A 26,716-nucleotide genomic window follows, 5' to 3' on the forward strand; every position below is an offset into this window, starting at 1 on the left:
CAGACTAGGAGAAAGTATTGGCAAATCATTTATCCAATAAAAGACTTGTATTCAGAACATATAATAGAACTTTCAAAGCTAAAGAATAAGAAAACATACAATTAAAATGGACAAAGACCTTTCTCTAAAAGGATATAAGGATGGCAAATATAAAGACATTCAACCTCATTAACATTTAGAGAAATCCAAATTCAGCCACAGTGATATATCCCTACACATGGTTTAGATGGCTAAAATAACACTGACAACAAATGCTGATGAGAATGCAGAGCAACTGGAATTCAAGTACAATGCTGATGGGAATGCAAAATGTTTGAAACACTTTTGGAAAAAAAAGTTTTTAAAAAATCAAGTTAAATGTACACTTACAATATGACCCAGCAAACCCACTCCTGGGTATTTATCCTATGGAAATAAATACTTGACCTCACACAAAAAACAGTAAATAAATGATCAAAACAGCTCTATTCATAATTACCAAAAATTGGAAACATCTCAAATGTCCCACAACTAGTAAATGGATAAGCAAACTGCTGTATGTCCATTCAATGGAGTACTACTCAGCAGCAAAATGAAACAAGCTATTTATACATGCAACAACTTGCATGAATATCATTACGGTGCAGGAAAGAAACCAGTCACAAAAGGTTACAACATACCATTACGTGTACAGACAGTTTCCCACTTCTGATAGTTCGATTTACGCTTTTTCAACATTACAGTGGTGTGAAAGTGACAAGCATTCAGTAGAAAATGTACCTTAAGTACCCATACAACCATTCTGTTTTCCACTTTCAGTACAGTATTCAATAAATTATATGAGATATTGAACACTTTATTACAAAACAGACTTTGTGTTAAATGATTTTGCCCAACTGTGGGCTAATGTAAGTGTTCTTAGCATGTTTAAGGTAGGCCAAGCTAAGCCATGTTTTGTAGGTTAAGTGCAATAAATACATTTTTAACTAAATATTTTCAATTTACAAAAGTTTATCAAAATGTAACCCCATCGTAAGTCAAGGAACATCTGTATGTATACATACATACAATTTACAAGACACTCTGGAAAAGACAAAATGGTTGCCAAGGTGTTGGGGTAGAAGGAGAGAGTGTGACTACAGAAAGATAGCATAAGAGTTAGGGGGGTGATGGAATTGTTCTGTAACTTGATTGTGGTGCTGCTTGCATGAATTTATACATGTGTTAAAATTTCTGGAAAAAAGTCTATATTACTATATGATCGTTTGAAAATAAAATGTTCAAAAAATGAGGTGCCAATGCACCACCTGGGAAACAACATCCAGAATGCAACTGGATAAACAGCACAGAAGTTAGGAGAGTAGTCTGAGTTACTGATATAGATTTTCAAGTCATCTGGTAGAATTATCAGTGAGATCACTCCAGGGTATTATTTATAGTGAGAAAATAGCAAGGACAGAACCGCAGAGAATACTGGCATTTAAAGACTGAGAAGAAAATAATTCTATAGAAGGCATTAAGAAATTGTAGCCAGAGAAATAAAGGGTAAATCAAGAGAATATGGGATCATGGAAGAAGGAAATTTTGAAGTAGTAGTTCATGATCAAATGTCACAGAGAGGCAGAGTAGGATGAGGATTAAAAATAGTCTATTATATTTGGCAAGATGGATAGTAGTGACTTCTTTGACATGATAAACTATTAACAATAAATTGAAAACTAAACAGTAGATAAGAAAGGAGAGACAGCAGGTGCTTCATTCATTTGAAGAGTCTGGCTACGAACAGGAGGAAAGAGATAAGAATGATAACTACAGAGGTATGCAGAGTTAATGATGTGAGAAATTTGAAAATATATATACTACATACATATATGTAGTATATATATTATACATACTTATATAATATATGCATTACATATATAGTATATATACTATATATGTATTACATATATAGTATATATACTATATATGTATTACGTATATAGTATATATACTATATATGTATTACATATATAATATACACAATATATATGTATTACATACATAGTATATATACTATATATGTATTACATATATTATATATACATATATTATATATACATATATTATATATGTATTACATATATATTATACATGCATATATTATATATACATATATTATATATGTATTACATATATTATATATACATATATTATATATGTATTATATATATTATATATACATTATATATGTATTACATATATAATATTTACATATATTATATATGTATTACATATGCAATATTTACATATTATATGTATTACATATATTATATATACATATATTATACATGTAATACATATATAACATATGTATGTTATGTATTACATATATGTATGTTATATATGTATTACATATATGTATGTTATATATGTATTACATATATGTATATGTTATACATGTAATACATATATATGTATGTTATATATGTATTACATATATAATATATGTATATATTATATATGTATTACATATATGTATATATAATATATATTGTAATATATAATACATATATTATATATACATATAATGTATATATGATATACTATATATTATATACATATATTATATATAATAAATGTTTTATATACTATATGTATTACATATATACATATATTATATACATGTATTACATATATATTATATATACATATATTACATGTATTACATATATTTACATATATTATATATACATATATTATACATGTAATACATATATAACATGTATGTTATATATGTATTACATATATGTATGTTATATATGTATTACATGTATAATATATGTATATGTTATATATGTAATACATATATACGTATGTTATATATGTATTACATATATAATATATGTATATATGTATTACATATATGTATATATAATATAATGTACATATAATATAATATATGTATATATTATATATACATTATATTTTATATAATTATGTATATATTATATATACATTATATTTTATATAATATATGTATTACATATATACATATATTATATACATGTATTACATATATACCATATATACATATATTATATACATATATTATAGATATGTATTACATATATATTATATATACATATATTATAGATATGTATTACATATATATTATATATACATATATTATAGATATGTATTACATATATATTATATATACATATATATTATATTACATATATATTATATATACATATATAATATATATGTATGTGTATATGCTATAGGAAAGTACTGGTAAAGAAGCAAAGTCGAGGAGAAACTTTCTTAAGTAGATTAAGTGACAGAATAAGGCCCAAAAGTAAGAGATGGTGTGGCATAGAATAGAAGGAACTGGCTGAAACCAGAGAAACAGACATTATTAATCATCATAGCCTTAATTTTCTCCAGCAGTGTTCAGAAGTCTAAGTGTAGTAACAGTCACTAGTTCAGTTACACATAATGAGGAGGGATATGCTAACTCAGAAAATAGGGCTCCATAGGGAAGACAGGCTAGCCAGTTATATAGATATGTATATAAATAAGTGAATTTAATGATCACATAACTCCGATGAGCTTTAAAAGCATCTATTTTGGAAACAACACAAATGTTCATCAACAGAGAAATTGAACAAAATGTGGTACATCCATACAAAGGAATATGACTTAGGAATAAAAAACAACTAACTAGTGATAACACTCCAGTCACAAGAAAACTATATACTGTATGATTCATAATTTTATATTAAATTCTAGAGAGGACAAAACTATAGTAACAGGAAGTAGATCAGTGGTTGCCTATGGCTGATGGCAGTGAGTAGGTGACTGACTTCAAAGGGGCATGAGGAAACTTTTAGGGGGGCAATGAAATAGTTTACATATGATGATGGTGGTGGCTATGTAACTATATACATTTGTCAATACTCATTGAGATATACACTTAGAATTTTATTGCATTTAAATTATATGTTAATAAAACCAATTATAAAAAAAGGCTCTTGTATAGTAACCTGGGTTACTATGTTCTAATACAAAGTATGTTGCTAAAGACAGCACTTAAAAGTAGCTTCTCTTAGGGCAGAGAAACATTATAGTGTATGACATTATAATGGTGATAAATACCATTATATATTTGTTTAAATCCATAGAATGTTAGCACTAAGAGTGAGCCGTAATGCAAATTATTGACTTTGAGTGATAATGATGTGTCAATGTAGGTTCATCAATTGTAACAAATGTACTGCTCTGGTAGGGGTGGCGATTAACGAGGGAGGCTACAGATATGTGTGGGCATGAGGTATATAGAAAATCCTTGTACTTTTCCACTCAATTTTGCCACAAACCTAAAACTGCTATAAAAAATAAAGTCTATTTGCTGGGCATAGTGGCTCATACCAAAGTGGCTTATCCCAGCACTTAGGGAGGCCAAGGAGGGTGGATTGCTTGAGTCCAGGAGTTTGAGACCAGCCTCAGCAACAAGGTGAAACCCCATCTCTACTAAAAAAAAAAAAAACAAAAAAAAAAAAACGAAAAAAATTAGCTGGGCATGATGGCACGCACCCGTAGTCCCAGCTACTTGGGAGGCTGAGGTGGAAGAATCAGCCGAGATTGTGCCACTGCACTCCAGTCAAGGAGTGAGTGAGTCCGTCGAAAGAAAGGAAAGGAAAAAGGGAAAGGGAATTAAAAAAAAAAAAAGAGTAGCTCCTCTACTAAGTCTAATCTACTGTCTCCAGATGTAGGGTCTAAAATTATAAGCAAAGGGAGTATAGTAGGCAGAATTCTAAGGCAACTTCCAAGGTTTTTGTTATCTCTCTGTACTCCATTGGGTCAACTCTGCATAATTCCCAGGACTGTGAATATGATAGCTTTTGTGTTAAATGCAATAACTGATATTAACATAAAGAGATTATCTGGTGGGACTGACCTAATCACCTGAGCCTTTTAAAATCATAGTTTTCTCTGGCTGGTTGTAGAAAGGGCAGTTAGGAGTTTGAAGCATGAGAGGGATTTGATGCACAGTAGGTTCTCCATTGTTGAGGAGGCCATCTGGCAAGGAACTAAGAGTGGTCTCTCAGAGTTAAGAGTGGTTTCACCAACCCAAATGTCCAACAACGATAGACTGGATTAAGAAAATGTGGCACATGTACACCATGGAATACTATGCAGCCATAAAAAATGATGAGTTCATGTCCTTTGTAGGAACATGGATGAAACTGGAAAACATCATTCTCAGTAAACTATGGCAAGGACAAAAAACCAAACACCGCATGTTCTCACTCATAGGTGGGAATTGAACAATGAGAACTCATGGACACAGGAAGGGGAACATCACACTCCGGGGACTGTTGTGGGTTGGGGGGAGGGGGGAGGGACAGCATTAGGAGATATACCTAATGCTAAATGACGAGTTAATGGGTGCAGCAAACCAACATGGCACATAGATACATATGTAACAAACCTGCACATTGTGCACATGTACCCTAAAACCTAAAGTATAATAATAAAAAACAAACAAACAAAAAAACCATTATCTAATACTAAAAAAAAAAAAAAGAGTGGTTCCAGGCCAAAATCTAGCCAGACAATGGAGGCCTCAGGTCCACAGCAACAAGGAAGTGGATTCTGCCAATACCCTGAGGAGAACAGGGAAGAAGATCTTGCTCTAGCTGAGCCTCTAGGTAATTACAGCTGGCAGACACCTTAATTTCAGCCTTAAGAGACCATGAGAAGAATACCCAGCTAGCATATGCCAGACTCTTACCCACAGAAAGTCTGAGTAATAAATTTGTGTTGCTTTAAGCCACTAAGTTTATGGTAAATTGTTAACAGAATAGAAAACTAATACAAAGAGGCAAATTATAAGTAGCACCTCTGCCTTACCATAAAAAAGTTCCAATTTAGAACTTAAAATCTGTGAGGCTTCTTATCCTGCCAAGAGTTAACCTTAGCACTCACTTCTGATCTCTGCCTCATTACTAGTGCAGATATTCTTGTCCGACATTAGATTATAAATTACTTTAGAAACAAACTATTTCTGAGTAAGCTTTATATACTTACTACTCCCAGTGTTTAACAAATTGCCTTATTAATTTAGTGAATCAATAAAATAAGCAATATATGATGTACACACCCAAGTACACCAGAAAATACAAATTCTTCACTTTTTGCTACATATTTCTAAGGCAAAGTTTTATGTCATCTAAGGAATTAAGGAATTCAATATAGTTTAACAGAATGAATCTTAGAAAGTCACATAAAAGTCATTCTCAAAATGCACTGCTGCTCTATAAAGCACGTTTTTAAAAAATGAGAACACAACAATAAAATGAAAAATACTGATTACAAGATGTCAAAGTGAACACTGCTGCTTTCCTTCCTGCAAAATCTTAGTATAAAAAATTATTTTAAGTGAATATATATCAGCATTCAAAAATAAGCAAAACTCCTGGTAGTTCTAAGATTAAAGGAAACTAGAGACCAGGAAAGTACACAAATTAGCTTAAAGTGTGGATTTACAAGAGGAAAAACATGTCAGAAAGAGTACTACCACAGAAGGTATGAGTGACACAAAGCATGGTTTAAGACACATTGGAAGCTAAGAGCATGAGAAGGTCTAATAGCAGACAACAGTGGTTAGAGTAAAAGGGTTACCTCCGGTACACTAAGCATCTCCGCAAACCAGCAAGCAGTGTCAGTTACTTTGAAACAGGAGAGGTAAGAGAGAGCTTAGAATGAAAGGACAGGCCAATGCTCTGGGTGATATCTAGGAAGAATGAGAGTCTCTTAAGCCCACAAAATAAGCTGTCAAGGCACTTGCACTGAAAGAATACCAGTATGTCCTACTCATCCTTCACTCTCACTGAAAACTGCAGAGAACAGATCGTGGCACTAGCACACTGCCATCTTTCCAGGGAGTCACCCAAACAAAGGCAATGAACAGTAAAATTCATACTCCCAGTCATGAACACACTAGCAAGGGTGCTGAACATTCGAGGAGTACCAACACTACAAAATACCTAACAAACTTTAAAATGGAAGAAACCAAAGTAACATAGTCAACAGCACACTAAGAACAAGACTTTACAACAATTATAATTCTACCAGGGAAATGAAAACATAAGAAAAGAGTTTTATGGAAAACTAATTAGAATTCATGGACATGAAAACATAAATTTTTGAAATAAAAGGAAACTCATTAGATGAGCTGAATGTCAAAGTAGACAAAACTAAAGAATATATTCCAGTGAGCTGGAACGTCAGGCCTAGAAATCCTTCCAAAACACAGTAAAAAGAGAGAAAAAGATTTTTTAAAGTACATTACATGCAGAGGTTCCAATATATCAGTCTAATAGGAGTTCTCTTGAGGAGAAAATGTAGAAGCAATATTTGAAGAACTTATAATTTCAAATGTCCCTAGAACTGAAGATAAGTACTCACATTGAAAGCATTCAGTGGAAACTTAAGCCAGTAAGACAAAACAAAACAAAACAACTGAGAAATATTCAAGTTAAGTTCAGAACGTCAAGGATAGAAAAATAGTCCTAAGAATTATGAGAAAGGAAAGAATTCCTTATAAAAGAACAAGATCCAGAACATCACATGTCTCATTAGCAACAATGTAAGTTGGAAGATAATAAAGCAGAATCTTTAAAGTTCTATGGAAAATAAACTTCAAATTTATTATTTCCTTAACCAGCCAAATTATCATTCAAGGCTCATTTGCAGCCATAATGAAGTAACAGATCTACCCTCCCATCTTAAACAACTAACGGTCTGAACAAAACATATGAAATGGTTTTCAAACACTGGACAACAGACAGCACAGGAGAGTGATCCTTGAGAGAAGGGAAACAAAGGTGGTAAACCCAACAGCTGCCCACCTTACTAACTGGCAAGGGTTTCCTGGCTGCAGCAGAGAGAGAAGGTAACCAAACAGAGCTTGGCAGTCCCCTGAGTTGAGGAAACAGCATTCAGACCTTGGAAAATTGAAGAACACTAGAATTTGCAGGACAGAGCTGCAAAGAAGAAAGAGCTGCATGGGGGAAGGGTGCTCAAGATCTAAAGAGGGTCTCTAGAGCTTCCTGCTGAATGACAAACAGCATATTGTCAATAATACCTGAGGTTCAATCAGGGCTGCAAATGTCTCATGTTCCCAAGAGCCAAACTGAAAAGACCTCCAAACCAATAAAGCATTGGGTATTCAAAAGAGTACTGCTACAGCAGTGAGGCCAAATTAGCACTAGACTAAAGACTGTTCTGTGCTGGCCTAGCAAAGCTTATAGCCAAAGCTTACAAGCAGACCTTGAAAGACTCATACTATTTCCAAGTAACTTAACTGCAATCCCAGAAAAAAGTCCACAAATATTTATAAAATACACAATGCCTGGTATCCAACTACAAATCACCAGACATGTAAAGAAAAAAAGATGAACCTAATGAGGGAAAAAAATCAATCAACAGAGACTCAGAAATGACAAAGATGGCAGAATTAATAGATAAGGACACAAAAACTGCTATTATAATAATATTCCATATGTTTAAGAATATGAAGAAATGCAGGCGACATGGAAGGTATAAAAAAAATCCAAATCAACTTTAACATAAAAAATTCAATCTCTGGCCAGACACAGTGGTTCACGTCTGTAATCTCAGCAATTTGGGGGGCCGAGGCTGGCAGATCACCTGAGGTCAGGAGTTCGAGACCAGCCTGGCCAACATGGTGAAACCCCATCTCTACTAAAAAATATAAAAAAATTAGCCGGGTATGGTGGCACATGCCTGTAATCCCAGCTACTCGGGAGGCTGAGACAGAAGAATCTCCTGAACCCAGGAAGCAGAGGTTGCAGTGAGCCGAGATCATGTCTCTGCACTTCAGGCTGGGCAACAAGAATGAAATCTCTGTCTCAACAAATAAACAAACAAAAAAACAATTTCTGAGATGGAAAACATATAGTCTGTATAGAATTAACATATACAGCAGAAGAAAAGATTAATGCACTTGAAGACACAGCAATAGAACAATCCAAAATGAAACACACAGAGAAAAAAAAAAGATTGAACAAAATAAAGAGCATCATCAGTGAATGGTTGGTAGTGTACAAAGTGGTCTAATATATGTGTACCAGAGACCTAGAAGAGGGAGAGAGGCAAACAGAAAAACATTTTTTGAGGAAATAATGGGCCAGACGTGGTGGCTCATGCCTGTAATCCCAGCACTTTGGGTGGCCGAGGCAGATAGACCACCTGAGGTCAGGAGTTTGAGACCAGCCTGGCCAACATGTAAAGCCCCGTCTCTACTAAAAATACAAAATATTATCCTAGCGTGGTGACGGATGCCTGGAATCCCAGCTACTCGGAAGGCTGAGGCAGGAAAATCACTTGAATCCAGGAGATGGAGGTTGCAATGAGCCAAGATTGCGCCACTGCATTCTAGCCTGGGCAACAAGAGTGAAACTCCATGTCAAAAAAATAAATAAAAAAGAAAAAAAAGAAATAATGGATGAAAAATTTCCAGATTTGATGAAAATCATAAACCACAGATCTGAGAAGCTCAATGAACCCCTATACAAAATAAACATGAAGAAAACTACACAAGGCAGGGTGCAGTGGCTCATGTCTGTAATCACAGCACTTTTGGAGGCCAAGGCAGATGGATCACCTGAGTCTGGAGTTCAAGACCAGCCTGGCCAACATGGTGAAACCCCATCTTTACTAAAAAAATATAAAAGATGGGCGTGGTGGTACACACCTGTGATCTCAGCTACTTGGGAGGTTGAGGCATGAGAATCGCTGGAGCCAGAGAGGTGGAGGTTGCACCGACCCAAGATCACGCCACTGCACTCTAGCCTGGGTGACAGAGGGAGACTCTGTCTCAAAAAAAAAAAAAACAAAAAACACACAAACCACATCATAATCAAATTGATTCTAGTGATAAAGATAAAAATTTTAAAGTAGAGAAAAAAGATACATTACATACCAAGGAACAAGATAAGAATGAATGCATAGTCTTGTCAGAAATAGGGCAAGCCAGAGGTAAAAAGTTTCGGCCTATAATACAATATCCAGCGAAAATATTTGTTAAAAACAAAAGCAAAATACTTTTTCAGACATACAAATGCTAATCAAATTCACCAGCAGTCCACCATTACAAATTATCATTCAAGCATGAGGACAAAATAAGAGCATTTTCCAACAAATCTTGGAAAGTTCCTCTCAAAAAAAAATTACCAGATTCTCCAGCATGAAAAAAAATAAACGAGGGGGGAATAGTAAGACATAAGGAATGATGCTGAGAAAAGAAATTTGTAAATTTCGGTAAGCCTACCAATTCTTTTAAAAATATTTTAAGTAAAAATCTGTAACCAAAATTCCAGCTGCTATTAACATGGGAGATATGAGCAAAGGAAAAGGCTGGAGGTTCTCATCTACTATCTAGAGGAAAGATACAAATACAGATTAATTCAGGACGTAGAAAAACAAATTGAAGTATCTGTGTTAACAATATAAAGGGTAACTGTTTAAAAATTTAACTATGTTTCTATGACATTGTTTCAAAGAAAAAACATACTATATTGAACTACATTAACTCACAAAGATACAACTTACGAACTTACAACAGATATGTAATAAGTCTAATTAAAATATATTACCATCTAATTAACCTATTCCTATATGAGTGTGATGCCTCATGGGTTGCTGAGCTGACAAACACAATCATCAGTTGTTCTGTCGAAAAAATGTCAAAAGGCATTTGTGCACCTCTACAAATCAAACTATGAAGAGTTTTAACTATCTCAAATCCTATTAAATACCAAAGAGAAAAAAAAAGAGTTTTAATGATTGAAATGATTATCTAAAATCTTAGTATTTTCTTGGATACATAATTTAGTTAAATGGCATAACTGGAGACTTTACTACAATTCTACCTCTAATTTGCTTTCGAGCAAATGCATAGTTTACATATATACTTACCCAAATACTTATTTCCCATTTTTCTTCTAAAATTCTTTGCCACTTAAAAGTATGTAAAACCAAAAGCATATTGGGGAAAAAAAAACATGCAGCAATCTAAGAACTTATTTCTTTAATATATCTGGGTTGCTATACCCATTTCTACTCTCTTAAAGGAAGGATACAGGTATGAACTCACTCCCAATTAACCAAAGCAACAACAGAATTCCACCCTGGTATAAAAGACAGCAGAAGAGAAGGTAAATGAGTTAAGATATCACAATTTTATACTTTGCAAATGACTTCTGAGTATCTTTACTGCCTCTTATTATGCCTAGATTGTTGGAATGTCATTCTTTTTACTTACACTTACCTTACTCCAGACCTTCACTTGGAATACTAATACATTCAAAATCTCAGAAACAAACAAACAAAATTCATACCATATGTCCTTCGGCTCGAGCTTTATTCTGCATAGCTTCCCGTTTTCGCTGCAGGAACTCTTCTACTTGTTTAGCTCTTTCTACAGCTAGCTGCCCTTTTTGCCTAATTTGGACAAATCACAAAGTCAGCCATCCTGAATATAAAATATTCTAAAAAGTTAAAAATTTCATTTATCCTAAATTTTTTTTCATTTCAGAATATGAAGGCTGATGAAACACTATCTCTGTAATGAAGAAATCACTAAATATATATTGACATCTACTATCTAAATCACATTCTTTATTATTTTAAATACAAGTAAAATCTATAATTCTACTCTAAGTCTTCACAAGACGGTTTCTTTTATATTTATTTGATCTATTCTACTTATTAAACATATATAATTATTTTAGATACACTTAATTACGGAAGAATCTGAGAAGTTTCCAAGTTTATTTCAGAACTCTGTATCAAATATAATAAGAATCTTAGTAGCGAAGTCAAATAAAAGCAGTACAGCAGCAATTTAAAAAATTAACAAAAAGAACAAAAGCTTTAAGTGCGAATTTTCAAAAATACAGTAAAAAGCTATGTTTGAATTCCCTAAATATCACAACTATGAAAAAGTAAAATGGATAGATTAGGGAAAAGATTAAAAACAGTTATTTGTTTTAATCTTTTCCAATTTTACTTTTGTGTCTTTCTATGACAATTATGAAAGAATGTAAACATGCTGATCTTAGACTATAAATAAAAAGTATCAATAACAAACACTGATTACGCATCTACTATATATTGTGTTAGTTACCTTGCTAAGTATGGAAGATACAAATATAAATAAAACCCAGCCCCAGTAATCAGAGAACTTAAAACATGGCATCAACTGCAGTCAATTTTGGAGGTAAGGAAGAAAGATGAGCAAGTTGTTGGCTGTGTTTCTACTTGTATTTTGGCTAGTAAGGCACAGAAACTTCCTATATAGGCTTTCTTTGGGACCATAACTAAATTATGTCCTGAAAATTACATGAAATAAATCTCAGTCTGCTAGTAAGATTTGAGCATTTCTGATTTTCATATACCAAATAACTGCTTCTTTTACATTCTTTGGCAACAATTACTAACTGAAATATAAAAATATTTGAAATATGAAACTAAGCTGTAAAACCTAAAAATCTATTCCATCACATAACTATGAATGACAGTGATCTAAGGTTCATTTACCTCATGTAGTACTTAAAAAAGATTCTTACGAAATTTCCATCATGAGAATTTTCTAGAATTAGATCATCTCTATAGCTGGTTTAAAGGCCTATTACTGTTGCTCTCAGATGTGTCTGGGTAGCTAAATCTTAATCTAGTTTCACATCGCTAAATCCAGAAATCCACTTCACCAATGCCATGTTAGCTTGAGTAGGTTGAACACAGTGAATGAGAAATTTGTTCATGCCTCTGTAGTGTACCTGTGCCGTCCCCTAACAGTCCCATTAGCCACTGGAAAATTCTGAGATTAATAATGCATTATCTGTTTTGAATGCAATTTATGTCCTGCATATATCAACGTAAGGCTATATCCTGCTTTGCTATAGCCCTATTTATATAAGGCTGGGCCTAAGGAAGGCAGACAAACCTTCAAATGTGATGCTCTGACATGAGATTAATAAGGTATATCTGGTCAGAATGCAACTTATTTCCTGTATATATCAAAGTAGGACTGTACCCTGTTCTGCCACATCCCCATCTATGTAAGGCTGGGCCTGAGGAGGCAGATAAACTTTCAGGTGTAATGCTCTGACATAAAATTAATAGGGTATATCTGGTTGTAATGCAACTTGTTTCCTGCATATATCAAGGCAAGGCTGTATTCTGTTTTGCTATAGCCCACCTACGTGAGGCTAGGCCTGAGGAAGGCAGATAAACCTTCAGGTATGATGCTCAGATATGTCATCTGAAACTCTATGGTTACAGATAAGGCTCTTTTGGGGGGTCCGGCAAGCTTACACCACCATTTGCAAGTAGACAAGATAGCCGATCTCTCTGCTGTGTATCCTGATTGTATCAACTTCCTTCTCTAACTTTTATGGAAGTAAAGCATGTTTGACTTCCCATCTTAAGAAGCTTTCTGTGTCCACTGATTGTTAGCCTGAACTTACAATTGGCATAGGTTAAACAGCGGTTGAACAGAATTGTTTACTAAGAACCTGGTCATATGTATAACAGTTTTGATTTATAGATTTTCCCACCATTTATGCATATATAACACTACTTGCTCTATGTATTTATATGATTTATAAATTTTGCTTCATTGAACAGCTGCTTCCTATGCTGGCTTAAATAAGCAGGTTTACATTACTGGCTGCTTTCAAACACAAACTTAATAACTGTAGTGCTTTTGTTTAACACTAATTCTTTTTTCCTATCATTTATTAAACAAATATTGTCAACTATTTGCCACATTATATCTGCCAAAAGATATAAAGATGAATAAAACAGAGTTCTGGGGAGGCAAGGTTGGTTCAACATATGAAAATCAGTGTAATACATATATTAATAGAATAAAAGACAAAATCAATTTTATGACTCCTTACACTGTTTAAAAACCTATAAAATCTGTGTCCTTATTTTTCATATGCATTACTGTTTACTACTTCATATACACCAAAAATAGTCCATAACCCATATGCTTAGTCCTCTCTAAAGTAATACAACTCTACTAAACTATGGGCATAAACTATGTTTGTGCTGCGATCATGGGGATTAAGAGAAAACAGTTTACTTCTTGATAGTAATTTTCTTCATTAAACACTATTAAGAATTCAGGTGAGCATGCTCTGTTTTACAAAAATTAGACTAGTTCTTTTGAGTTCCAGAATTATAGCACTTAAAATCAGTAAAACACTGACCTGGATTAAGGATAAGAGGATGATAATATAAATGCAAATATAGTAAGAAATTAGGAATTGGATAGTAAAACACAAAGACATTAAAATGGACTAAAAAGTATAACGTAAGAGGATAAGGGGCATCAAACAAAGAGATAACAAAAGTATAGTGTTCTTTTATCAAGAAATAATTATTCCAAGACAAACTTTCCTTTTTTTTTAGCCCTGACAAGAGAAGGGGAGGAAAAGGGAGTAAGTTATTTTCTTTCCTTTTCTTATTGTAAACGCATGAATAAGCAACAAGATTTGGCTGTGAACTGCATGCCTCACATCCATGGTTCAAATTCTTTACTGATAAAGAAAATTTAAAACTTCTCAAGGATAAAGTTGAAGACAACATTAAAAATAAGTAGCACTCTAGGTAACAGATAATTTGAGAAATAAAAATGAGTAATATGGTATTGGGCAGAAGAGATGGGGTGGTATAGGATTATTGAGACGAAAAAATGATGTAGAAGGGTTTATTCATTTAGCTTCCTCTTAAGGGGCATGTCTATGTAATGGAATGAAACTGTTGTTAGTTTTATCCAAATTAAATGAAGCAATACAGACAGAAGGACTTGGAAAAAGTAAAAGCACCATAAAAACACAAATGTTAGGTGGCACTCCGTAATTTATTAAAAAGTGGCTTCAGCCATTTGAACCGTACATGGCTTGAGCTTCTAATATTAAAAATCCTAACAGAAGAGGTATGTTATTAAGAAACTGCATATAAGCAAAGTCAGACTGGTCAGAGTTACTGATAAGAAAGGAAGAAGAAAAATAACTACTACCATAAAGAAGAAACAGGCAAATAAAGGTGATTATGAAGAAAAGAGAATCTGAAAAAGTCTTAGATGATTACAGATTTCAGTTTGCTGATTCAGTCTGAATCAAGGAAAGGAATGAATCAAGAATGAAAATGACATACATATTATAATAATCAGAAATTGTGCCAGTGTGCAGAGAAAATGTTCTATGCCAGTGACCACTAAACAGTACAAAAGAATCATTCAGATTGGAAGCGACCTTCGGTATTAACTAGTCCAAGTTTTCATTGAATAAAATATTCCCATATTCCCATCTAAATACCCCATGACGCACTGTCATTTAAACCTCTGGTTAATACTTCCAGTTTGAAGATATTCATTAAATCCCACGATGATCCAACCTTTGAACAGTCCTTATATCTGACTGAAATGTGTCTTTATATTTCCGCCCTGTGTCTAGTTCCTCTTTTACCATGGCCAGTCAGTCAATTCTTCCAAGTTTGCTCCTTTAACCATGATTTCTTTAATGATGACTAAATTCCCAGATTCTTTTTGTTTTATTACACTTTAAGTTCTGGGGTACATGTGCAAAACGTGCAGGTTACATACGTATGTATATACATGCCATGGAGGTTTGCTGCACCCATCAACCTGTCATCTACATTAGGTGTTTCTCCAAATGCTATCCCCATCCCCTAGCCCCCAACCCCCCGACAGGCCCCAGTGTGTGATGTTCCCCTTCGTGTGTCCATGTGTTCTCATTGTTCAACTGCCACTTATGAGTGAGAACATGTGGTGTTTGGTTTTCTGTTCTTGTGTTAGTTTGCTGAGAATGATGGTTACCATGTCCCTGCAAAGGATATGAACTCATTCTTTTTTATGGCTGCATAGTATTCCATGGTGTATATGTGCCACATTTTCTTTATCCAGTCTATCCTGATGGGCATGTGGGTTGGTTCCAAGTCTTTGCTATTGTGAATAGTGCCGCAATAAACATATGTATGCATGTGTCTTTATAGCAGAATGATTTATAATCCTTTGGGTATATACCCAGTAATGGGATTGCTGGGTCAAATGGTATTTCTAGTTCTAGATCCTTGAGGAATCGCCACACTGTCTTCCACAATGGTTGAACCAATTTATACTCCCACCAACAGTGTAAAAGCATTCCTATTTCTCTACATCCTCTCCAGCATCTGTTCTTTCCTGACTTTTTAATGATCGCCATTCTAACTAGTGTGAGATGGTATCTCATTGTGGTTTTGATTTGCATTTCTTTAGTGACCAGTGATGATGAGCTTTTTTTTCATATATTTGTTGACTGCATAAATGTCTTCTTTTGAGAAGCATCTGTTCAAATCCTTTGCCCGCTTATTGATGGGGTTTTTTCTTGTAAATTTAAGTTATCTGTAGATTCTGGATATTAGCCCTTTGTCAGATGAATAGATCGCAAAATTTTTCTCCCATTCTGTAGGTTACCTGTTCACTCTGATGATAGTTTCTTTTGCTGTGCAAAAGCTCTTTAGTTTAATTAGATCCCATTTGTCAATTTTAGCTTTAGTTGCCATTGTTTTGGGTGTTTTAGTCATGAAGTCTTTGACCATGCCTATGTCCTGAATGGTATTGCCTAGGTTTTCTTCTAGGGTTTTTAGGGTTTTAGGTCATATGTTTAAGTCTTTAATCCATCTTGAGTTAATTTTTGTATAAGATGTAAGGAGGGGATCTAGTCTCAGCTTTCTGCATACGGCTAGCCAGTTTTCCCAACACCATTTATTAAATAGGGAATCCTTTCCCCACCGCTTGTTTTTATCAGGTTTGTTAAAGAGCAGATGGTTGTAGATGTGTGGCGTTATTTCTAAGGCCTCTGTTCTGTTCCACTGGTCTATATATCTGTTTTGGTACCAGTACCATGCTGTTTTGGTACCAGTACCATGCTGTTTTGGTTACCGTAGCCTTGTAGTATAGTTTGAAGTCAGGTAGCATGATGCCTCCAGCTTTGTTCTTTTTGCTTAGGATTGTCTTGGCTATGCGGGCTCTTTTTTGGTTCCATATGAAACTTAAAGTAGTTTTTGCTAATTCTGTGAAGAAAGTCAATGGTAGCTTGATGGGGATAGCATTGAATCTATAAATTACTTTGGGCAGTACAGTCATTTTCACGATACTGATTCTTCCTATCCATGAGCATGGAATGTTTTTCCATTTGTTTGTGTCCTCTCTTATTTCCTTGAACAGCAGTTTGTAGTTCTCCTTGAAGAGGTCCTTCATATCCCTTGTAAGTTGTATTCCCAGGTATTTTCTTCTCTTTGTAGCAATCGTGAATGGGAGTTGACTCATAATTTGGCTGTTTGTCTGTTATTGGTGTATAGGGATGCTTGTGATTTTTGCACATTAATTTTGTATCCTGAGACTTTGCTGAAGTTGCTTATCAGCTTAAGGAGATTTTGGGCTGAGATGATGGGGTTTTCTAAATATACAATCATGTTATCTGCAAACAGAGACAATTTGACTTCCTCTTTTTCTATTGGAATACCCTTTATTTCTGTCTCTTGCCTGATTACCCTGGCCAGAACTTCCAATGATATGTTGAATAGGAGTGGTGAGAGAGGGTATCCTTGTCTTGTGCTGGTTTTCAAGAGGAATCCTTCCAGTTTTTGTCCATTATGATATTGGCTGTGGGTTTGTCATAAATAGCTCTTATTATTTTGAGATCTGTTCCATCAATGCCTAGTTATTATTGGGAGTTTTTCGCAAATAGGGCTGTTAAATTTTGTCAAAGGCCTTTTCTGCATCTATTGAGATAATCATGTGGTTTTTGTCATTAGTTCTGTTTATGTGACAGATTACGCTTATTGATTTGCGGATGTTGAACCAGCCTTGCCTCCCAGGGATGAAGCCAACTTGATCATGGTGGATAAACTTTTTGATGTGCTGCTGGACTCAGTTTGCCAGTATTTTATTGAGGATTTTTCGCACTGATGTTCATCAGGGATATTGGTCCAAAATTCTCTTTTTTTGTTGTGTCTCTGCCAGGCTTTGGTAACAGGATGATGCTGGCCTCATAAAATGAGTTAGGGAGGATTCCCTCTTTTTCTACTGTTTGCAATAGTTTCAGAAGGAATGGTACCAGCTCCTCTTTGTACCTCTGGTAGAATTCGGCTGTGAATCCATCTGGTCATGTATTTTTTTTTTTTTCTTGGTAGGCAATTAATTAATGCCTCAATTTCAGAACTTGTTATTGGTCTATTCAGGAATTTGACTTCTTCCTGGTTTAGTCTTGGGAGGGTGTATATGTCCAGGAATTTATCCATTTCTTCTAGATTTTCTAGTTTATTTGTGTAGAGGTGTTTATAGTATTCTCTGATGGTAGTTTGTGTTTCTGTGGGATCAATGGTGATATCCCCTTTATCATTTTTTATTGCATCTATTTGATTCTTCTCTCTTTTCTTCATTAGTCTTGTTAGAGATCTATCAATTTTGTTGATCTTTTCAAAAAACCAGCTCCTGGATTCATTGATTTTTTGAAGGGTTTTTTGTGTCTCTATCTCCTTCAGTTCTGCTCTGATCTTAGTTATTTATTGTCTTCTAGCTTTTGAATTTGTTTGCTCTTGCTTCTCTGATTCTCCTAATTGTGATGTCAGGGTGTCAATTTTAGATCTTTCCTGCTTTCTCCTGTGGGCATTTAGTGCTATAAATTTCCCTCTACACACTGCTTTTGCTGTGTCCCAGAGATTCTGGTACGTTGCGTCTTTGCTCTCATTGGTTTCAAATAACTTATTTATTTCTGCCTTAATTTATTTATTTATCCAGTAGTCATTCAGGAATAGGTTGTTCAGTTTCCATGTAGTTGTGCGATTTTGAGTGGGTTTCTTAATCCTGAGTTCTAATTTGATTGCACTGTGGTCTGAGAGACTCTTTGTTATGATTTCCATTCTTTTGCATTTGCTGAGGAGTGTTTTACTTCCAATTATGTGGTGAATTTTAGAATAAATGCTATGTGGTGCTGAGAAGAACGTATACTCTGTTGATTTGGGGTGGAGAGTTCTGTAGATGTCTATTAGGTCCGCTCAGTCCAGAGCTGAGTTCAAGTCCTGGATACCCTTGTTAACTGTCTCATTGATCTGTCTAATGTTGACAGTGGGGTGTTAAAGTCTCCCATTATTATTGTGTGGGAGTCTATGTCTCTTTTTAGGTCACTAAGAACTTGCTTTATGAATCTGGGTGCTCCTGTATTGGGTACGTATATATTTAGGATAGTTAACTCTTCTTGTTGCATTGATCCCTTTACCATTATGTAATGCTCGTCTCTTTTGATCTTTGTTGGTTTAAAGTCTGTTTTATCAGAGACTAGGATTGCAACCCCTGCTTTCTTTGCTTTCCATTTGCTTGGTAAATATTCCTCCATCCTTTATTTTGAGCGTATGTGTGTCTTTGCACATGAGATGGGTCTCCTGAATACAGCACACTGATGGGTCTTGACTCTTTATCTAATTTGCCAGTCTGTCTGTTAATGGAGCATTTAGCCCATTTACATTTAAGGCTAATATTGTTATGTGCAAATTCGATCCTGCCATTATGATGCTAGCTGGTTATTTTGCTCATTAGTTGATGCGGTTTCTTCATAGTGTCTATGGTCTTTACATTTTGATATGCTTTTGCAGTGGCTGGTACCAGTTGTTCCTTTCCATGTTTAGTGCTTCTTTCACGAGCTCTTATAAGGCAGGCCTTGTGGAGACAAGATCTCCCAGCATTTTCTTTTCTGTAAGAATTTTATTTCTCCTTCGCTTATGAAGCTTAGTTTGGCTGGATATGAAATTCTGGGTTGAAAATTATTTTCTTGAAGAATGTTGAATATTGACCCCCACTCTCTTCTGGCTTGTAGGGTTTCTGTAGAGACATCTGCTGTTAGTCTGATGGGCTTCCTTCTATTGGTAACCTGACCTTTCTCTCTGGCTGCTCTTAACATTTTTTCCTTCATTTCAACCTTGGTGCATCTGATGATTATGTGTCTTGGGGTTGCTGTTCTCGAGGAGTATCTTTGTGGTGTTCTCTATATTTCCTGAATTTGCATGTTGGCCTGCCTTGCTAGGTTGCAGAAGTTCTCCTGGATTATATCCTGGAGAGTGTTTTCCAAGTTGGTTTCATTCTCCCCGTCACTTTCAGATACACCAATCAAACGTAGATTTGGTCTTTTCACATACTCCCGTATTTCTTGGATGTTCGTTTCTTTTCACTTTTTTCTCTAATCTTGTCTTCTCGTTTTATTTCATTGAGTTGATCTTCAATCTCCGATATCCTTTTCCACTTGATTGATTCGGCTATTGATACCTGTGTATGCTTCACGAAGTTCTCGTGCAGTGTTTCTCAGCTCCATCGGGTCATTTATGTTCTTCTTTAAACTGGTTATTCTAGTTAGCAATTCATCTAACCTTTTCTCAAGGTTCTTAGCTTCCTTGCATTGGGTTAGAACATGTTCCTTTAGCTCGAAGGAGTTTGTTATTATCCACTGCCTGAAGCCTACTTCTGTCAATTCATCAAACTCATTCTCTGTCCAGTTTTGTTCCCTTGCTTTCAAGGAGTTGTGATCCTTTGGAGAAGAGGCGTTGTGGTTTTTGGAATTTTCAGCCTTTTTGCGCTGGTTTCTCCCCATCTTTGTGGATTTATCCACCTTTGGTCTCTGAAGTCGGCGACCTTCGGATGGGGTCTCTGAGTGTATGTCCTTTTTGATATATTCCTTTCTGTCTGTTAGTTTTCCTTCTAACAGTCAGGGCCCTCTGCTGCAGGTCTGCTGGAATTTGCTAGAGGTCCACTCCAGACCGTGTTCGCCTGGGTATCACTGGCGGAGGCTGAAGAACAGCAAAGATTGCTGCCTGTTCCCTCCTCTGGAAGCTTCGTCCCAAAGGGGCACCCACCAGATGCCAGCCAGAGCTCTCCTGTATGAGGTGTCTGTCAGCCCCTACTGGGAGGTGTCTTCCAGTCAGGATACACGGTGGTCAGGGACCCACTTGAGGAGGCCAACTGTCCCTTATCAGAGCTCAAACGCTGTGCTGGGAGATCCGCTGCTCTCTGCAGAGCTGCCAAGCAGGGACGTTTAAGTCTGCTGAAGCTGTGCCCACAACTGCCCCTTCCCCCAACTGCCTTTTTTTCAAAGATGCCCTGCCCAGAGGGGAGGGAATCTAGAGAGGCAGTCTGGCCACAGCGGCCTTGGTGAGCTGTGGTGGGCTCCTCCCAGTTCAAACTTCCCAGTGGCTTTGTTTACATTGTGAGGGTAAAACCACCTACTCAAGCCTCAGCAATGTGGACGCCCCTCCCCCCACCAAGCTACAGTGTCCCAGGTCAAGTTCAGACTGCTGTGCTGGCAGCCAGAATTTCAAGCCAGTGGATCTGAGCTTGCTGGGCTCTGTGAGGGTGGGACCCACCGAGCCAGACCACTTGGCTCCCTGGCTTCAGCCCGCTTTCTAGGGGAGTGAACAGTTATGTCTCACTGGCATTCCAGGTGCCACTAGGGTATGAAGAAAAACTCCTGCAGCTACCTCGGTGTCTGCCCAAACAGCAGACCAGTTTTGTGCTGGAAACCCAGGGCCCTGGTGGCATAGGGACCGGAGGGAATCTCCTGGTCTGTGGGTTGTGAAGACCATCGGAAAAGCACAGTATCTGCGCCAGAGTGCACGGTACAGTCCCTAATGGCTTCCCTTGGCTAGAGAGGGAGTTCTCTGAACCCTTTTGCTTCCCAGGTGAGGTGACACCCCACCCCGCTTCAGCTCGCCCTCCTTGGGCTGTACCCACTGTCCAACCAGTTCCAATGAGATGAACCGGGTACCTCAGTTGGAAATGCAGGAATCACCCGCCTTCTGTGTCGATCTTATGGGGAGCTACAGACCAGAGCTGTTCCTATTTGGCCATCTTGCCAGCTGCCCACCTTTTGGTTTTTTTTGAAACAGAGTTTTGCTCTTGTCACCCAGGGTGGAGTGCAATGGCATGATCTCGGCTCACTGCAACCTCTGCCTCCTGGGTTCAAGCAATTCTCCTGCCTCACCCTCCCAAGTAGCTGGAATTACAGGCATGTGCCATGACGCCTGGCTAATTTTTGTATTTTTAGTAGAGACAGGGTTTCACCATGTTGGCCAGGCTGGTCTTGAACTCCTGACCTCAGGTGATCCACCTGCCTTGGCCTCCCAAAGTGCTGGGATTACAGGTGTAAGCCACGACACCCGGTCTTTTTTTGTTTGTTTAAGACGGAGTCTCACTCTGTCACCCAGGCTGGAGTGCAGTGGCGCGATCTCAGCTCACTGCCACCTCTGCTTCCCAGATTCAAGTGATTCTCCTGCCTCAGCCTCCTGAGCTGCTGAGATTACAGGCACCCATCACCATGCCCAGTTCATTTATTTATTTATTTTAGTAGAGATGGGGTTTCACCACGTTGGCAGGCTGGTCTTGAGCTCCTGACCTCAAGTGATCTGCCCACCTTGACCTCCCAAAGTGCAATTCTCAGATTCTTTAATTATTCCTCATAAAATTTTTCAAGACTTAGCAATATGGTTTGGCTGTGTCCCCACCCAAATCTCAAATTGAAACTCCCATAATTCCCATGTGTTGTGGGAGGGACCTGGTGGGAGATAACTGAATCATGATGGTGGGTCTTTCCTGAGCTGTTGTGATGATAGTGAATAAGTCTCATGAGATCTGATGGTTTTATAAAGGAGAGTTCCCCTGCACATGCTCTCTCTCTTGTCTGCTGCAAGACATGACTTTACTCCTCCTTTGCCTTCTACCATGATTGTCAGGCCTACCCAGCCACATGGAACTGTGATTCCATTAGACCTTTTTCTTTATAAATTACCCAGTCTCAGATATGACTTTATTAGCAGTGTGAGAACAGACTAATACACTTAGTAAAGTCAATATGGTACAACAGTTAAGTGAGTGAGGTTAGGAACCAAACTGTCCAGCTTCAACTCCTGGTTTCACTAATAGTAATGTGACCTTCAACAAATTACTTAATTACACATAGCCCCAATTTCTTAATCTGTAAAATAGCAAAAATAATAATTCCTGCCTCACAGTATTGGTGATGATTAAATGAGTTAATAATACATTCAATTCTCACTATTCTTGTAGTTATGTTCTACAAAGTCTCCATGAATACTGAACAGAACCACTGCTCCTAGGGTAAATACAGAGTTAGACTCCTGGATCCATTATATTGTGGATTCATTAACACTGAATTCATGGCCAATAGTGGCATAACTAATGCCCAAATGAAGTCTAAAACACGTATTTTCTCCCTAAAGCACATCACTGTCTTTTGACATTTCAGCACTATGCTTTTGGGCCACTTTTGCTGTTCTGAGCCCATGAATGACCCCAGGTTCATGAATGACATGGGCTGAGCCTATGCCCATGCCCATGAATGACCATGAAAGTGCTTCACATATTGATTTTGAGGTTACAAATACAGTTTAGCGAGTAGACAAATTCGCGAATACGTAATCCACAATAGTAAATATTATATATGTAAATTACTTAGAACAGGTCCTTGCACAAGTGCCCAATTAGATATTAGTTGCTACTTTTTACTTACAGGAATCTAGTTTGTCATTACCCTGTTGTGTAAACAGTGTAGAATATAGTGAAAACTTCATCTCCTATACTACTTTGATTTTAAACTTTATATTACAAAAAAAACTTCTTTAGCTCCTAAGAAGTTATTAATACTGGCCCAGGGGCAATAAAACAGGCACTGTCATACACTGTTGGGTTGAGTATAAACTGGCACTTTTCAAGAAAAAACTTAGTAATATTTCTTTCAAGAATCTTCATCAGGAACATAGATGACCAAATCTTTTAGCAAAATAATTGCCCTTATAAGATTCTATTTCACAGAAATAATAAAAAATGAAGAATAAAATGTGGCAGAAAAATGTTCAAAAAGGGGAAGGATTACAAACAACTGGTTATACTAGGGGATTTGTTAGATAAATCATAGCACATTCAGGCACTGGAATCTTATGCAGATATTAAAAAATTGAAAACAACATGGGAAATATGTATGGTAAGAACACTAAATTTAAAAAGATACAAATTTGTATGTATGATTTTGTTTCCACTATCTCGGGAAAAAGAAAAGGAAAAGGTATGCAAGAAAATTAACCAAAGTCTTCATCAGTGACTGCCTCTGTAGGGATTTGGAATTATTTTCTTTCCTGTTTCCTAACACCCTCCTCCTATATACTCCAATTTTTCCAAAACTAACCTACACCACTTAGCAAGCAGTAAAACCAGAAAAAAAAAAGCCTCTTGTGATTTTTCTTTAGGTTTTCTTTTTTACTGAGCAAAAAGGAGAGAAAAAGGAGGTTATGAACAGGTGACGGAGAACCCTGTATGAAAGGCCAATAATAAGGTAGTTAGCTGTTGGTATTTTTAAAACAGAAATACATGAAAATTCTTGAATATTCAGCAAAAGAAAGAGTATTAAAAAGAATGTGAGAATGAGAGGAAGGAAAAAAAGATTAAATGCCTTTCAGTAAAGCAAAACACTGAAGAACAAAGACAATAGTTTAAATTTGGAGTAGTGAAAGTTGTTGCTCCATGTCAGTGAAAAGATTACAGTGTGTATGTAAATATAAGACAATGAGTATTATTAAGAAAAGGATCACAAGAAAATTATACACATAGTAATTAAACCATTTCCTTATAAGTGATTACCAGCTACAAAAGGAAAGGGCATTTTTATTCTTATAGCAAAATATAATAAAATACAGCTGTTTCAACATCTGAAAATCAATTAATGTAATTCATCACATCAATAAGCTAAAGAAGAAAAATCACATGATCATATCTATACATGCAAAAAAAAAAAAAAGCATTTGACAAAATCCAGCACCCATTTCTGATTTTAAAAAATCTCAGAAAACTTAGGAACTTCCACAATTTCATAAAGAACATCTACAAAAAACCTACAGCTAACATATTTAATGGAAACTTGAAGCTTTCCGGCCAACATCAGGAACAAGACAAAGGGGTCCTTCTCAACATTACTTTTCAACATCATATTGGAAGTTCTAGCTAATGCAATAAGACAAGGAAAGAAAACACAAGGTATACAGACTGGGAAGGAAGAAATATAACTGTCTTTGTTTGCAGATGACATGATTGTCTATGCAGAAAATTCAAAAGAAACACCAAAAATACCCCTCCCAAAAAAAGTGATTATAGCAAAGTTGCAGGATAGAAGGTTAATAAACAAAAGTCAATTGCTTTCCTATATATAAACAATGAACAAGTAGAATTTGAAATTAAAAACACATTATCACTTTAATTAGCACTCCCCAACATGTAATACATAGGTTACAAATCTAAAAAAAAAATGCACAGGTATGAGGAAAACTAAAAAATTCTGATGAAATACATCAAAGATATATTTCAGGTCTAATATGAAGTATTGGAGGATTGAATATTGTCAAGATGTCAGTTCTTCCCAAGCTGATCTACAGATTCAACACAATCCCAATCAAAATCCCAGCATGTTATAGTCTTTAGATATGGACAAACTTATCACAAAGCTTATATGGAAAGACAAAAGAACCAGAATAGCCAACTCAGTATTGAAGAACAAAGCTGGAGGACTGAAACTACCTGATTTCAAGACTTAATCAGTAGAACAGAACAGAGGGCACAGAAATAGACCCACATAAAAATGCTTTGTTAACCAATCATTGACAAAGGAGCAAAGGTAATTCAAAGAAGCAAATATAGTCTTTTCAAGAGATGTGGAACAACTGGGCATCCACATGCAAAAAAATGAATCTAGACACAGACCTTATATCCTTCACAAAAATTAAATGGATCACAGATCTAAAGATAAAACATTAAACTATAAAACTCCTAGAAGATAACATAGGAGAAAACCCAAATGAACTTGGGTATGGTGATAACTTTTCAGTTATAACACCAGAGACACAATCCATGAAAGAAACAATTGATATGCTGGACTTCATTAAAACAAAAAAATTCCACTCTGCGAAACAAAATATTAAGGGAATGAGAAGATGAGCCACAAAGAAAAAGAAAATATCTGCCAAAGACATACCTGATAAAGGACTATTATATAAAATATACAAAGAACTTTTAAAACTCAACAATATAAAAACGAATTTAAAAATGGGCAAAAGGCTTGAACAGACAACTCATCAAGAAAGATATACAGATGGCATGAAGCATATGAAAGAATGTTGAATATGTCATTAGAGAATTGTAATTAAAATGAGATACCACTATGCGCTGATTAAATTGGCCAAAATCCAAAACACTGACAACACTAAACGCTGGAGAGGATGTGAAGCAATAGGAATTCTTAATCACTGCTGGGAGGAACGAATAATGGTATAGCCACTTTGGAAGACAGTTTGGTGACTTCTTACAAAATCAAACATACTCTTAAGACGTGATCCAGCAATCATCCTATTGGCATCTGTTTAAATACTTAAAAAATTTATGTCCACAAAAAAACCTACACACAAATGTTTGTAGAAGTTTTATTCATAATTGCCATAACTTAAAAGCAACCAAGATGTCCTTCAGTAGAATAATGGATAAAGTGTAGTACATCCATTCAGGCTGGGCGTGGTGGCTCATGCTTGCAATCCCAGCACTTTGAGA

The 26,716-nt window shown here is 35.9% G+C and overlaps 1 protein-coding gene across 7 annotated transcripts in view; it reads right to left on the reverse strand.

The window, feature by feature from the left end:
• Window positions 1-26,716, reverse strand: part of NEK1 (NIMA related kinase 1) — a 220,009-nt gene that overhangs the window by 136,080 nt on the left and 57,213 nt on the right. For all 7 annotated transcript variants that reach the window (XM_003257955.4, XM_012508232.2, XM_030816320.1 and 4 more), the window contains one exon: window positions 11,394-11,496. In XM_003257955.4, coding sequence (XP_003258003.2) covers window positions 11,394-11,496 — 103 coding nt within the window. The remainder of the gene's footprint in view (window positions 1-11,393; window positions 11,497-26,716) is intronic.

The sequence above is a fragment of the Nomascus leucogenys genome, chromosome 7b (genome assembly GCF_006542625.1).
Source record: "Nomascus leucogenys isolate Asia chromosome 7b, Asia_NLE_v1, whole genome shotgun sequence".
In the NCBI taxonomy this organism is placed as follows: Eukaryota; Metazoa; Chordata; class Mammalia; order Primates; family Hylobatidae; genus Nomascus; species Nomascus leucogenys.